This window comes from Coregonus lavaretus (assembly GCF_964263955.1).
Source record: "Coregonus lavaretus genome assembly, contig: HAP1_SCAFFOLD_8482, whole genome shotgun sequence".
Lineage (NCBI taxonomy): Eukaryota > Metazoa > Chordata > Actinopteri > Salmoniformes > Salmonidae > Coregonus > Coregonus lavaretus.
Window position 1 is genome coordinate 1 of NW_028166184.1, and position 12,111 is coordinate 12,111.

Consider the following 12,111-nt stretch of genomic DNA (forward strand, 5'->3'; position numbering starts at 1 on the left):
AACTATGTGTGCTGCCATCACTCAAAACGGGGTCCTCCATCACAATGCCACACTGGGTCCGTACAAGACCGGCCATAGGCTCACTTTTCTGGATGCAATTTACACAATGCTTGTCCCTGATCCAGATCAGGAGCCTGCTGGATTTGTGGTTATATGGGACAATGTTAGTTTTCACCGGGCTGTTCTGGTCCAAAACTGGTTTGCCACCCATCCACAATTTGTAGTTTTGTACCTACCCTCATATTCACCTTTTCTAAATCCCATAGAGGAATTATTCTCAGCCTGGCGCTGGAAAGTGTATGATTGCCAACCCTATGCCCGCATGCCGCTTCTCCAGGCAATGGAGGACGCATGTGGGGACATAGAGGTTGCCTCTGTCCAAGGTTGGATACGCCATGCTAGGAGATACTTCCCTCGATGTTTGGCAAGAGAAAACGTATCTTGTGATGTGGACAAAGTATTGTGGCCAGACCCAGCCCGGAGAAGAGATGAAGCGTAGCTTAGCACTGGTGACTGCCCACCCCCCTACCAATTCCTGGACTGCCCCCCGGGACCCCCCTACACACAATTGTGTTCTTTACTGTATTCTAAAGAATATACTTTTGGTTTACATATGTTTATGGTTTTGTTGTGTGCTACTGTATACAACAGTAATGTTTGGCCTAATAAATATTTTCTGTTTCATTTTGCATTTTGTGTGTGCAGTTTTGGGAATTGTGTGTAGAGTTTTGAAAAAAGGAGACATAGTTTTGAAAACGTGTGTAAGCAGTTGGAAAAAACTGTAACACAGACTGGACCAGTATTATAGTACCTGTGGTGTTGAATACTCATAATACATGAGCTGTATCTTATAGTGTTATACAGTATTATAGTACCTGTGGTGTTGGAGGTCTTCACTGCAGAGTAGACTGGATCATCTCCTGGAGACTTCTCTGGAGGAGACGAGACAATGGGTTAAAAACAGAAACACATTGTACTGTGTGTGTGTATGTGTGTGTGTGTGTGTATGTGTATGTGTGTGTGTGTGTGTGTGTGTATGTGTGTGTGTGTGTGTGTGTGTATGTGTGTGTGTGTGTGTGTGTGTGTGTATGTGTGTGTGTGTGTGTGTGTGTGTGTGTGTGTGTGTGTGTGTGTGTGTGTGTGTGTGTGTGTGTGTGTGTGTGTGTGTGTGTGTGTGTGTGTGTGTGTGTGTGTGTGTGTGTGTGTATGTGTGTGTGTGTGTGTGTGTATGTGTGTGTGTGTGTGTGTGTGTGTGTGTGTGTGTGTGTGTGTGTGTGTGTGTGTGTGTGTGTGTGTGTGTGTGTGTGTGTGTGTGTATGTGTGTGTGTGTGTGTGTGTGTGTGTGTGTGTGTGTGTGTGTGTATGTGTGTGTGTGTGTGTGTGTGTGTGTGTGTGTGTGTGTGTGTGTGTGTGTGTGTGTGTGTGTGTGTGTGTGTGTGTGTGTGTGTGTGTGTGTGTGTGTGTGTGTGTGTGTGTGTGTGTGTGTGTGTGTGTGTGTGTGTGTGTGTGTGTGTGTGTGTGTGTGTGTGTGTGTGTGTGTGTGTGTGTGTGTGTGTGTGTGTGTGTGTGTGTGTGTGTGTGTGTGTGAGTGTGTGTGTGTGTGAGAGTGTACCTCTCCTTCTCCTGGGTTCTGGGTCCTGTGTGATTCTAACGTCAGCATACGTAACATCTCTGGGTTCAGCTGCTACATCGTCTTTGTTCCTCTTGCAGAACAGGACCAGTAGAATGATCAGAGAGATGGAGAGAGCAGCCACCAACGCAGATACAGACAGAGGGAGGAGGAGAGAGGGGGGGGAGGAGGCAGAGCCCCTATCTTCACAAACACAAGAGGAAACAACACAGTAAATAGTTATTTTCAAACTGTAATCTGATTAATATTATCTTAGACATATGTATTACTTCTAATGACAAAGCAGTTGGCAGAGATTATAAGAACACAGGTTATTATGAACATAATGTCTCACTTGTACCTGTCTTCACAGTCATCCAGCTCTCTGGTGATTCTCCTGTAGAGTTGGTACACTTGTAGAGTCCTTCATCTGACTTGGATACTGCAGGGATGGTCATCTCTCCTGTAGTCTCAGTCCTGATGAGGGACCCATCTTTGTAGAAATCAGCTGTGAGGTTAGAGGGAGTTCTCTGATATCTGCAGCGCAGAGTCACTGAATCTCCCTCAGTCACAGGAAGGGCAGGGATCTCCAGGATCACAGCACCAGCTGTATATAATATATAAACATCATATATAAACAGGGATCTCCAGGATCACAGCACCAGCTGTATATAATATATAAACATCATATATAAACAGGGATCTCCAGGATCACAGCACCAGCTGTATATAATATATAAACATCATATATAAACAGGTCTCTCCAGGATCACAGCACCAGCTGTATATAATATATAAACATCATATATAAACAGGTCTCTCCAGGATCACAGCACCAGCTGTATATAATATATAAACATCATATATAAACAGGTCTCTCCAGGATCACAGCACCAGCTGTATATAATATATAAACATCATATATAAACAGGTCTCTCCAGGATCACAGCACCAGCTGTATATAATATATAAACATCATATATAAACAGGTCTCTCCAGGATCACAGCACTAGCTGTATATAATATATAAACATCATATATAAACAGGTCTCTCCAGGATCACAGCACCAGCTGTATATAATATATAAACATCATATATAAACAGGTCTCTCCAGGATCACAGCACTAGCTGTATATAATATATAAACATCATATATAAACAGGTCTCTCCAGGATCACAGCACCAGCTGTATATAATATATGAACATCATATATAAACAGGTCTCTCCAGGATCACAGCACCAGCTGTATATAATATATAAACATCATATATAAACAGGTCTCTCCAGGATCACAGCACCAGCTGTATATAATATATAAACAGGTCTCTCCAGGATCACAGCACCAGCTGTATATAATATATAAACATCATATATAAACAGGTCTCTCCAGGATCACAGCACCAGCTGTATATAATATATAAACATATATAAACAGGTCTCTCCAGGATCACAGCACCAGCTGTATATAATATATAAACATCATATATAAACAGGTCTCTCCAGGATCACAGCACCAGCTGTATATAATATATAAACATATATAAACAGGTCTCTCCAGGATCACAGCACCAGCTGTATATAATATATAAACATCATATATAAACAGGTCTCTCCAGGATCACAGCACCAGCTGTATATAATATATAAACAGGTCTCTCCAGGATCACAGCACCAGCTGTATATAATATATAAACATCATATATAAACAGGGATCTCCAGGATCACAGCACCAGCTGTATATAATATATAAACATCATATATAAACAGGTCTCTCCAGGATCACAGCACCAGCTGTATATAATATATAAACATCATATATAAACAGGTCTCTCCAGGATCACAGCACCAGCTGTATATAATATATAAACATCATATATAAACAGGTCTCTCCAGGATCACAGCACCAGCTGTATATAATATATAAACATCATATGTAAACAGGTCTCTCCAGGATCACAGCACCAGCTGTATATAATATATAAACATCATATATAAACAGGTCTCTCCAGGATCACAGCACCAGCTGTATATAATATATAAACATCATATGTAAACAGGTCTCTCCAGGATCACAGCACCAGCTGTATATAATATATAAACATCATATATAAACAGGTCTCTCCAGGATCACAGCACCAGCTGTATATAATATATAAACATCATATATAAACAGGTCTCTCCAGGATCACAGCACCAGCTGTATATAATATATAAACATCATATATAAACAGGTCTCTCCAGGATCACAGCACCAGCTGTATATAATATATAAACATCATATATAAACAGGTCTCTCCAGGATCACAGCACCAGCTGTATATAATATATAAACATCATATATAAACAGGTCTCTCCAGGATCACAGCACCAGCTGTATATAATATATAAACATCATATATAAACAGGTCTCTCCAGGATCACAGCACCAGCTGTATATAATATATAAACAGGTCTCTCCAGGATCACAGCACCATCTGTATATAATATATAAACATCATATATAAACAGGTCTCTCCAGGATCACATGCACCAGCTGTATATAATATATAAACAGGTCTCTCCAGGATCACAGCACCAGCTGTATATAATATATAAACATCATATATAAACAGGTCTCTCCAGGATCATAGCACCAGCTGTATATAATATATAAACATCATATATAAACAGGTCTCTCCAGGATCACAGCACCAGCTGTATATAATATATAAACATCATATATAAACAGGTCTCTCCAGGATCACAGCACCAGCTGTATATAATATATAAACATCATATATAAACAGGTCTCTCCAGGATCACAGCACCAGCTGTATATAATATATAAACAGATCTCTCCAGGATCACAGCACCAGCTGTATATAATATATAAACATCATATATAAACAGGGATCTCCAGGATCACAGCACCAGCTGTATATAATATATAAACATCATATATAAACATAACATCAGCTATCTGAAACCACATGAAACATTAAACACTATAATGTTAGTAGATGGTGTTTGTGGACATACCATGTACTGTGATGTTGACAGCATTGCTGTGTTCTCCAGACCCAGACACACACCAGTACACTCCACTGTCTGATGATTTTAGTGTCACGTTGCATGAAGACCCTTGTTGTTTTCCCCAGTCAGTATTACACTCTGAAAGGATTCCTCTCTCTGGGTTCCTCACCACTCTCCATCCAGCAGAGTTCCCCTGAACCTCACAGCTCAGAGAGACATACTCATATTCAAAGAACTGAGATCTGTCAGGACTGACAACCAGAGAGGCTGGAAGAGAGAGATCTGAGAGTAAGAGAGAGAGAAAGAGAGAGAGAGAGATAAAGAGAGCGTTATTAACAGAGCGAGAAGGTCATGAGAAGATGAGCTCCTGAATCTTTCAGCATTTATTTATTTATTTTTTGTTGTAAAAACAAAATACAAGGACATATACAACTATACATGTATTCATATATATGTATATTATGTATATTATATTCAACTGTACAGGATACTACCCTCCACAACATAACCTTCACTCCAAATCAAAACTTGAAACCAACTAACAAGATTTTGGACAAAATTACCTGGAAGGGTTAGAGACTAAGCAAATACGTTTGGTGTTCACCAAAAGGCATGTGGGAGACTCCCCAAACATATGGAAGAAGGTACTCTGGTCAGATGAGACTACAACTGAGCTTTTTGGCCATCGAGGAAAATGCTATGTCTGGCTCAAACCCAACACCTCTCATCACCCCGAGAATACCATCCCCACAGTGAAGCATGGTTGTGGCAGCATCATGCTGTGGGGATGTTTTTCATCAGCAGGGACTGGGAAACTGGTCAGAATTGAAGGAATGATGGATGCCGCTAAATACAGGGAAATTCAAAATTCACAAGGCCACAGGGCCAGACAGATTACCAGGATGTGTACTCAGAGCGTGAGTGGACCAACTGGTAAGTGTATTCAATAACATTTTCAACCTCTCCCTGACCAAGTGTAATACCTACATGTTTCAAGCAGACCACTATAGTCCCTGTGGCCAAGAAAGCGAAGGTTACCTGCCTAAATGACTACCGACCCGTAGCACTGACGTCGGTAGCCATGAATTGCTTTGAAAGGCTGGTCATGGCTCACATCAACACCATCATCCCGGAAAACCTAGACCCACTCCAATTCGCATACCGCCCCAACAGATCCAAAGATTACGCAATTTCAAATGCACTCCACACTGCCATTTCCCGCCTGGACAAAAGGAACACCTATGTGAGAATGCTGTTAATTGACTACAGCTCAGCGTTCAACACCATAGTGCCCACAAAGCTCATCACTAAGCTAAGGACCCTGGGACTAAACACATCCCTCTGCAGCTGGATCCTGGACTTCCTGACAGGCCACCCCCAGGTGGTAAGGGTAGGCAACAACACAACTGCCACGCTGATCCTCAACATGGGGGCTCCTCAAGGGTACGTGCTTAGTCCCCTCCTGTACTCCCTGTTCACCCATGACTGCATGGCCAAGCATGACTCCAACACCATAATTAAGTTTGCTGACGACACAACAGTGGTAGGCCTGATCACCGACAACGATGAGACAGCCTATAGGGAGGAGGTCAGAGACTTGTGTCTGTTACATGGTGTCTAGAGAGAAACAACTAGCTTGTGTCTGTTACATGGTGTCTGGAGAGAAACAACTAGCTTGTGTCTGTTACATGGTGTCTGGAGAGAAACAACTAGCTTGTGTCTGTTTCATGGTGTCTAGAGAAACAACTAGCTTGTGTCTGTTACATGGTGTCTGGAGAGAAACAACTAGCTTGTGTCTATTACATGGTGTCTGGAGAGAAACAACTAGCTTGTGTCTGTTACATGGTGTCTAGAGAGAAACAACTAGCTTGTGTCTGTTACATGGTGTCTAGAGAGAAACAACTAGCTTGTGTCTGTTACATGGTGTCTAGAGAGAAACAACTAGCTTGTGTCTGTTACATGGTGTCTGGAGAGAAACAACTAGCTTGTGTCTGTTACATGGTGTCTGTAGAGAAACAACTAGCTTGTGTCTGTTACATGGTGTCTGGAGAGAAACAACTAGCTTGTGTCTGTTTCATGGTGTCTAGAGAAACAACTAGCTTGTGTCTGTTACATGGTGTCTAGAGAAACAACTAGCTTGTGTCTGTTACATGGTGTCTAGAGAAACAACTAGCTTGTGTCTGTTACATGGTGTCTAGAGAGAAACAACTAGCTTGTGTCTGTTACATGGTGTCTGGAGAGAAACAACTAGCTTGTGTCTGTTACATGGTGTCTAGAGAAACAACTAGCTTGTGTCTGTTACATGGTGTCTGGAAAGAAACAACTAGCTTGTGTCTGTTACATGGTGTCTGGACAGAAACAACTAGCTTGTGTCTGTTACATGGTGTCTAGAGAGAAACAACTAGCTTGTGTCTGTTACATGGTGTCTAGAGAGAAACAACTAGCTTGTGTCTGTTACATGGTGTCTAGAGAAACAACTAGCTTGTGTCTGTTACATGGTGTCTGTAGAGAAACAACTAGCTTGTGTCTGTTACATGGTGTCTAGAGAAACAACTAGCTTGTGTCTGTTACATGGTGTCTGTAGAGAAACAACTAGCTTGTGTCTCTTACATGATGTCTGGAGAGAAACAACTAGCTTGTGTCTGTTACATGGTGTCTAGAGAAACAACTAGCTTGTGTCTGTTACATGGTGTCTAGAGAAACAACTAGCTTGTGTCTGTTACATGGTGTCTAGAGAAACAACTAGCTTGTGTCTGTTACATGGTGTCTAGAGAGAAACAACTAGCTTGTGTCTGTTACATGGTGTCTAGAGAAACAACTAGCTTGTGTCTGTTACATGGTGTCTGGAGAGAAACAACTAGCTTGTGTCTGTTACATGGTGTCTGGAGAGAAACAACTAGCTTGTATCTGTTACATGGTGTCTAGAGAAAAAACTAGCTTGTGTCTGTTACATGGTGTCTAGAGAAACAACTAGCTTGTGTCTGTTACATGGTGTCTAGAGAAACAACTAGCTTGTGTCTGTTACATGGTGTCTAGAGAGAAACAACTAGCTTGTGTCTGTTACATGGTGTCTAGAGAGAAACAACTAGCTTGTGTCTGTTACATGGTGTCTAGAGAGAAACAACTAGCTTGTGTCTGTTACATGGTGTCTAGAGAAACAACTAGCTTGTGTCTGTTACATGGTGTCTAGAGAAACAACTAGCTTGTGTCTGTTACATGGTGTCTAGAGAAACAACTAGCTTGTGTCTGTTACATGGTGTCTAGAGAAACAACTAGCTTGTGTCTGTTACATGGTGTCTAGAGAAACAACTAGCTTGTGTCTGTTACATGGTGTCTGTAGAGAAACAACTAGCTTGTGTCTGTTACATGGTGTCTAGAGAGAAACAACTAGCTTGTGTATGTTACATGGTGTCTATAGAAACAACTAGCTTGTGTCTGTTACATGGTGTCTAGAGAAACAACTAGCTTGTGTCTGTTACATGGTGTCTAGAGAGAAACAACTAGCTTGTGTCTGTTACATGGTGTCTGGAGAGAAACAACTAGCTTGTGTCTGTTACATGGTGTCTAGAGAAACAACTAGCTTGTGTCTGTTACATGGTGTCTAGAGAAACAACTAGCTTGTGTCTGTTACATGGTGTCTGTAGAGAAACAACTAGCTTGTGTCTGTTACATGGTGTCTATAGAAACAACTAGCTTGTGTCTGTTACATGGTGTCTAGAGAAACAACTAGCTTGTGTCTGTTACATGGTGTCTAGAGAGAAACAAATAGCTTGTGTCTGTTACATGGTGTCTGGAGAGAAACAACTAGCTTGTGTCTGTTACATGGTGTCTAGAGAAACAACTAGCTTGTGTCTGTTACATGGTGTCTAGAGAAACAACTAGCTTGTGTCTGTTACATGGTGTCTAGAGAGAAACAAATAGCTTGTGTCTGTTACATGGTGTCTGGAGAGAAACAACTAGCTTGTGTCTGTTACATGGTGTCTAGAGAAACAACTAGCTTGTGTCTGTTACATGGTGTCTAGAGAAACAACTAGCTTGTGTTTGTTACATGGTGTCTAGAGAAACAACTAGCTTGTGTCTGTTACATGGTGTCTGTAGAGAAACAACTAGCTTGTGTCTGTTACATGGTGTCTAGAGAAACAACTAGCTTGTGTCTGTTACATGGTGTCTAGAGAAAAAACTAGCTTGTGTCTGTTACATGGTGTCTAGAGAAACAACTAGCTTGTGTCTGTTACATGGTGTCTAGAGAAACAACTAGCTTGTGTCTGTTACATGGTGTCTGTAGAGAAACAACTAGCTTGTGTCTGTTACATGGTGTCTAGAGAGAAACAACTAGCTTGTGTCTGTTACATGGTGTCTATAGAAACAACTAGCTTGTGTCTGTTACATGGTGTCTAGAGAAACAACTAGCTTGTGTCTATTACATGGTGTCTGGAGAGAAACAACTAGCTTGTGTCTGTTACATGGTGTCTAGAGAGAAACAACTAGCTTGTGTCTGTTACATGGTGTCTAGAGAGAAACAACTAGCTTGTGTCTGTTACATGGTGTCTGGAGAGAAACAACTAGCTTGTGTCTGTTACATGGTGTCTGGAGAGAAACAACTAGCTTTTGTCTGTTTCATGGTGTCTAGAAAAACAACTAGCTTGTGTCTGTTTCATGGTGTCTAGAGAAACAACTAGCTTGTGTCTGTTACATGGTGTCTAGAGAAACAACTAGCTTGTGTCTGTTACATGGTGTCTAGAGAAACAACTAGCTTGTGTCTGTTACATGGTGTCTAGAGAGAAACAACTAGCTTGTGTCTGTTACATGGTGTCTGGAGAGAAACAACTAGCTTGTGTCTGTTACATGGTGTCTAGAGAAACAACTAGCTTGTGTCTGTTACATGGTGTCTGGAAAGAAACAACTAGCTTGTGTCTGTTACATGGTGTCTGGACAGAAACAACTAGCTTGTGTCTGTTACATGGTGTCTAGAGAGAAACAACTAGCTTGTGTCTGTTACATGGTGTCTAGAGAGAAACAACTAGCTTGTGTCTGTTACATGGTGTCTAGAGAAACAACTAGCTTGTGTCTGTTACATGGTGTCTGTAGAGAAACAACTAGCTTGTGTCTGTTACATGGTGTCTAGAGAAACAACTAGCTTGTGTCTGTTACATGGTGTCTGTAGAGAAACAACTAGCTTGTGTCTCTTACATGATGTCTGGAGAGAAACAACTAGCTTGTGTCTGTTACATGGTGTCTAGAGAAACAACTAGCTTGTGTCTGTTACATGGTGTCTAGAGAAACAACTAGCTTGTGTCTGTTACATGGTGTCTAGAGAAACAACTAGCTTGTGTCTGTTACATGGTGTCTAGAGAGAAACAACTAGCTTGTGTCTGTTACATGGTGTCTAGAGAAACAACTAGCTTGTGTCTGTTACATGGTGTCTGGAGAGAAACAACTAGCTTGTGTCTGTTACATGGTGTCTGGAGAGAAACAACTAGCTTGTATCTGTTACATGGTGTCTAGAGAAAAAACTAGCTTGTGTCTGTTACATGGTGTCTAGAGAAACAACTAGCTTGTGTCTGTTACATGGTGTCTAGAGAAACAACTAGCTTGTGTCTGTTACATGGTGTCTAGAGAGAAACAACTAGCTTGTGTCTGTTACATGGTGTCTAGAGAGAAACAACTAGCTTGTGTCTGTTACATGGTGTCTAGAGAGAAACAACTAGCTTGTGTCTGTTACATGGTGTCTAGAGAAACAACTAGCTTGTGTCTGTTACATGGTGTCTAGAGAAACAACTAGCTTGTGTCTGTTACATGGTGTCTAGAGAAACAACTAGCTTGTGTCTGTTACATGGTGTCTGTAGAGAAACAACTAGCTTGTGTCTGTTACATGGTGTCTAGAGAAACAACTAGCTTGTGTCTGTTACATGGTGTCTGTAGAGAAACAACTAGCTTGTGTCTCTTACATGATGTCTGGAGAGAAACAACTAGCTTGTGTCTGTTACATGGTGTCTAGAGAAACAACTAGCTTGTGTCTGTTACATGGTGTCTAGAGAAACAACTAGCTTGTGTCTGTTACATGGTGTCTAGAGAAACAACTAGCTTGTGTCTGTTACATGGTGTCTAGAGAGAAACAACTAGCTTGTGTCTGTTACATGGTGTCTAGAGAAACAACTAGCTTGTGTCTGTTACATGGTGTCTGGAGAGAAACAACTAGCTTGTGTCTGTTACATGGTGTCTGGAGAGAAACAACTAGCTTGTATCTGTTACATGGTGTCTAGAGAAAAAACTAGCTTGTGTCTGTTACATGGTGTCTAGAGAAACAACTAGCTTGTGTCTGTTACATGGTGTCTAGAGAAACAACTAGCTTGTGTCTGTTACATGGTGTCTGGAAAGAAACAACTAGCTTGTGTCTGTTACATGGTGTCTGGACAGAAACAACTAGCTTGTGTCTGTTACATGGTGTCTAGAGAGAAACAACTAGCTTGTGTCTGTTACATGGTGTCTAGAGAGAAACAACTAGCTTGTGTCTGTTACATGGTGTCTAGAGAAACAACTAGCTTGTGTCTGTTACATGGTGTCTGTAGAGAAACAACTAGCTTGTGTCTGTTACATGGTGTCTAGAGAAACAACTAGCTTGTGTCTGTTACATGGTGTCTGTAGAGAAACAACTAGCTTGTGTCTCTTACATGATGTCTGGAGAGAAACAACTAGCTTGTGTCTGTTACATGGTGTCTAGAGAAACAACTAGCTTGTGTCTGTTACATGGTGTCTAGAGAAACAACTAGCTTGTGTCTGTTACATGGTGTCTAGAGAAACAACTAGCTTGTGTCTGTTACATGGTGTCTAGAGAGAAACAACTAGCTTGTGTCTGTTACATGGTGTCTAGAGAAACAACTAGCTTGTGTCTGTTACATGGTGTCTGGAGAGAAACAACTAGCTTGTGTCTGTTACATGGTGTCTGGAGAGAAACAACTAGCTTGTATCTGTTACATGGTGTCTAGAGAAAAAACTAGCTTGTGTCTGTTACATGGTGTCTAGAGAAACAACTAGCTTGTGTCTGTTACATGGTGTCTAGAGAAACAACTAGCTTGTGTCTGTTACATGGTGTCTAGAGAGAAACAACTAGCTTGTGTCTGTTACATGGTGTCTAGAGAGAAACAACTAGCTTGTGTCTGTTACATGGTGTCTAGAGAGAAACAACTAGCTTGTGTCTGTTACATGGTGTCTAGAGAAACAACTAGCTTGTGTCTGTTACATGGTGTCTAGAGAAACAACTAGCTTGTGTCTGTTACATGGTGTCTAGAGAAACAACTAGCTTGTGTCTGTTACATGGTGTCTAGAGAAACAACTAGCTTGTGTCTGTTACATGGTGTCTAGAGAAACAACTAGCTTGTGTCTGTTACATGGTGTCTGTAGAGAAACAACTAGCTTGTGTCTGTTACATGGTGTCTAGAGAGAAACAACTAGCTTGTGTATGTTACATGGTGTCTATAGAAACAACTA

The 12,111-nt window shown here is 41.2% G+C and overlaps 1 protein-coding gene across 1 annotated transcript; it reads right to left on the minus strand.

Annotated features, from left to right (window-relative positions):
* Positions 1-875: 875 nt before the first annotated feature.
* LOC311114975 (low affinity immunoglobulin gamma Fc region receptor II-like) lies at positions 876-4,905 on the minus strand (the record flags this gene model as incomplete). The annotated part of the gene is made up of 4 exons (XM_084190202.1): positions 876-932; positions 1,613-1,813; positions 1,971-2,216; positions 4,630-4,905. Coding segments are annotated over 4 exons (780 nt in total), but the record flags the coding sequence as incomplete, so codon positions are not given.
* Between the last annotated feature and the right edge of the window lie 7,206 nt (positions 4,906-12,111).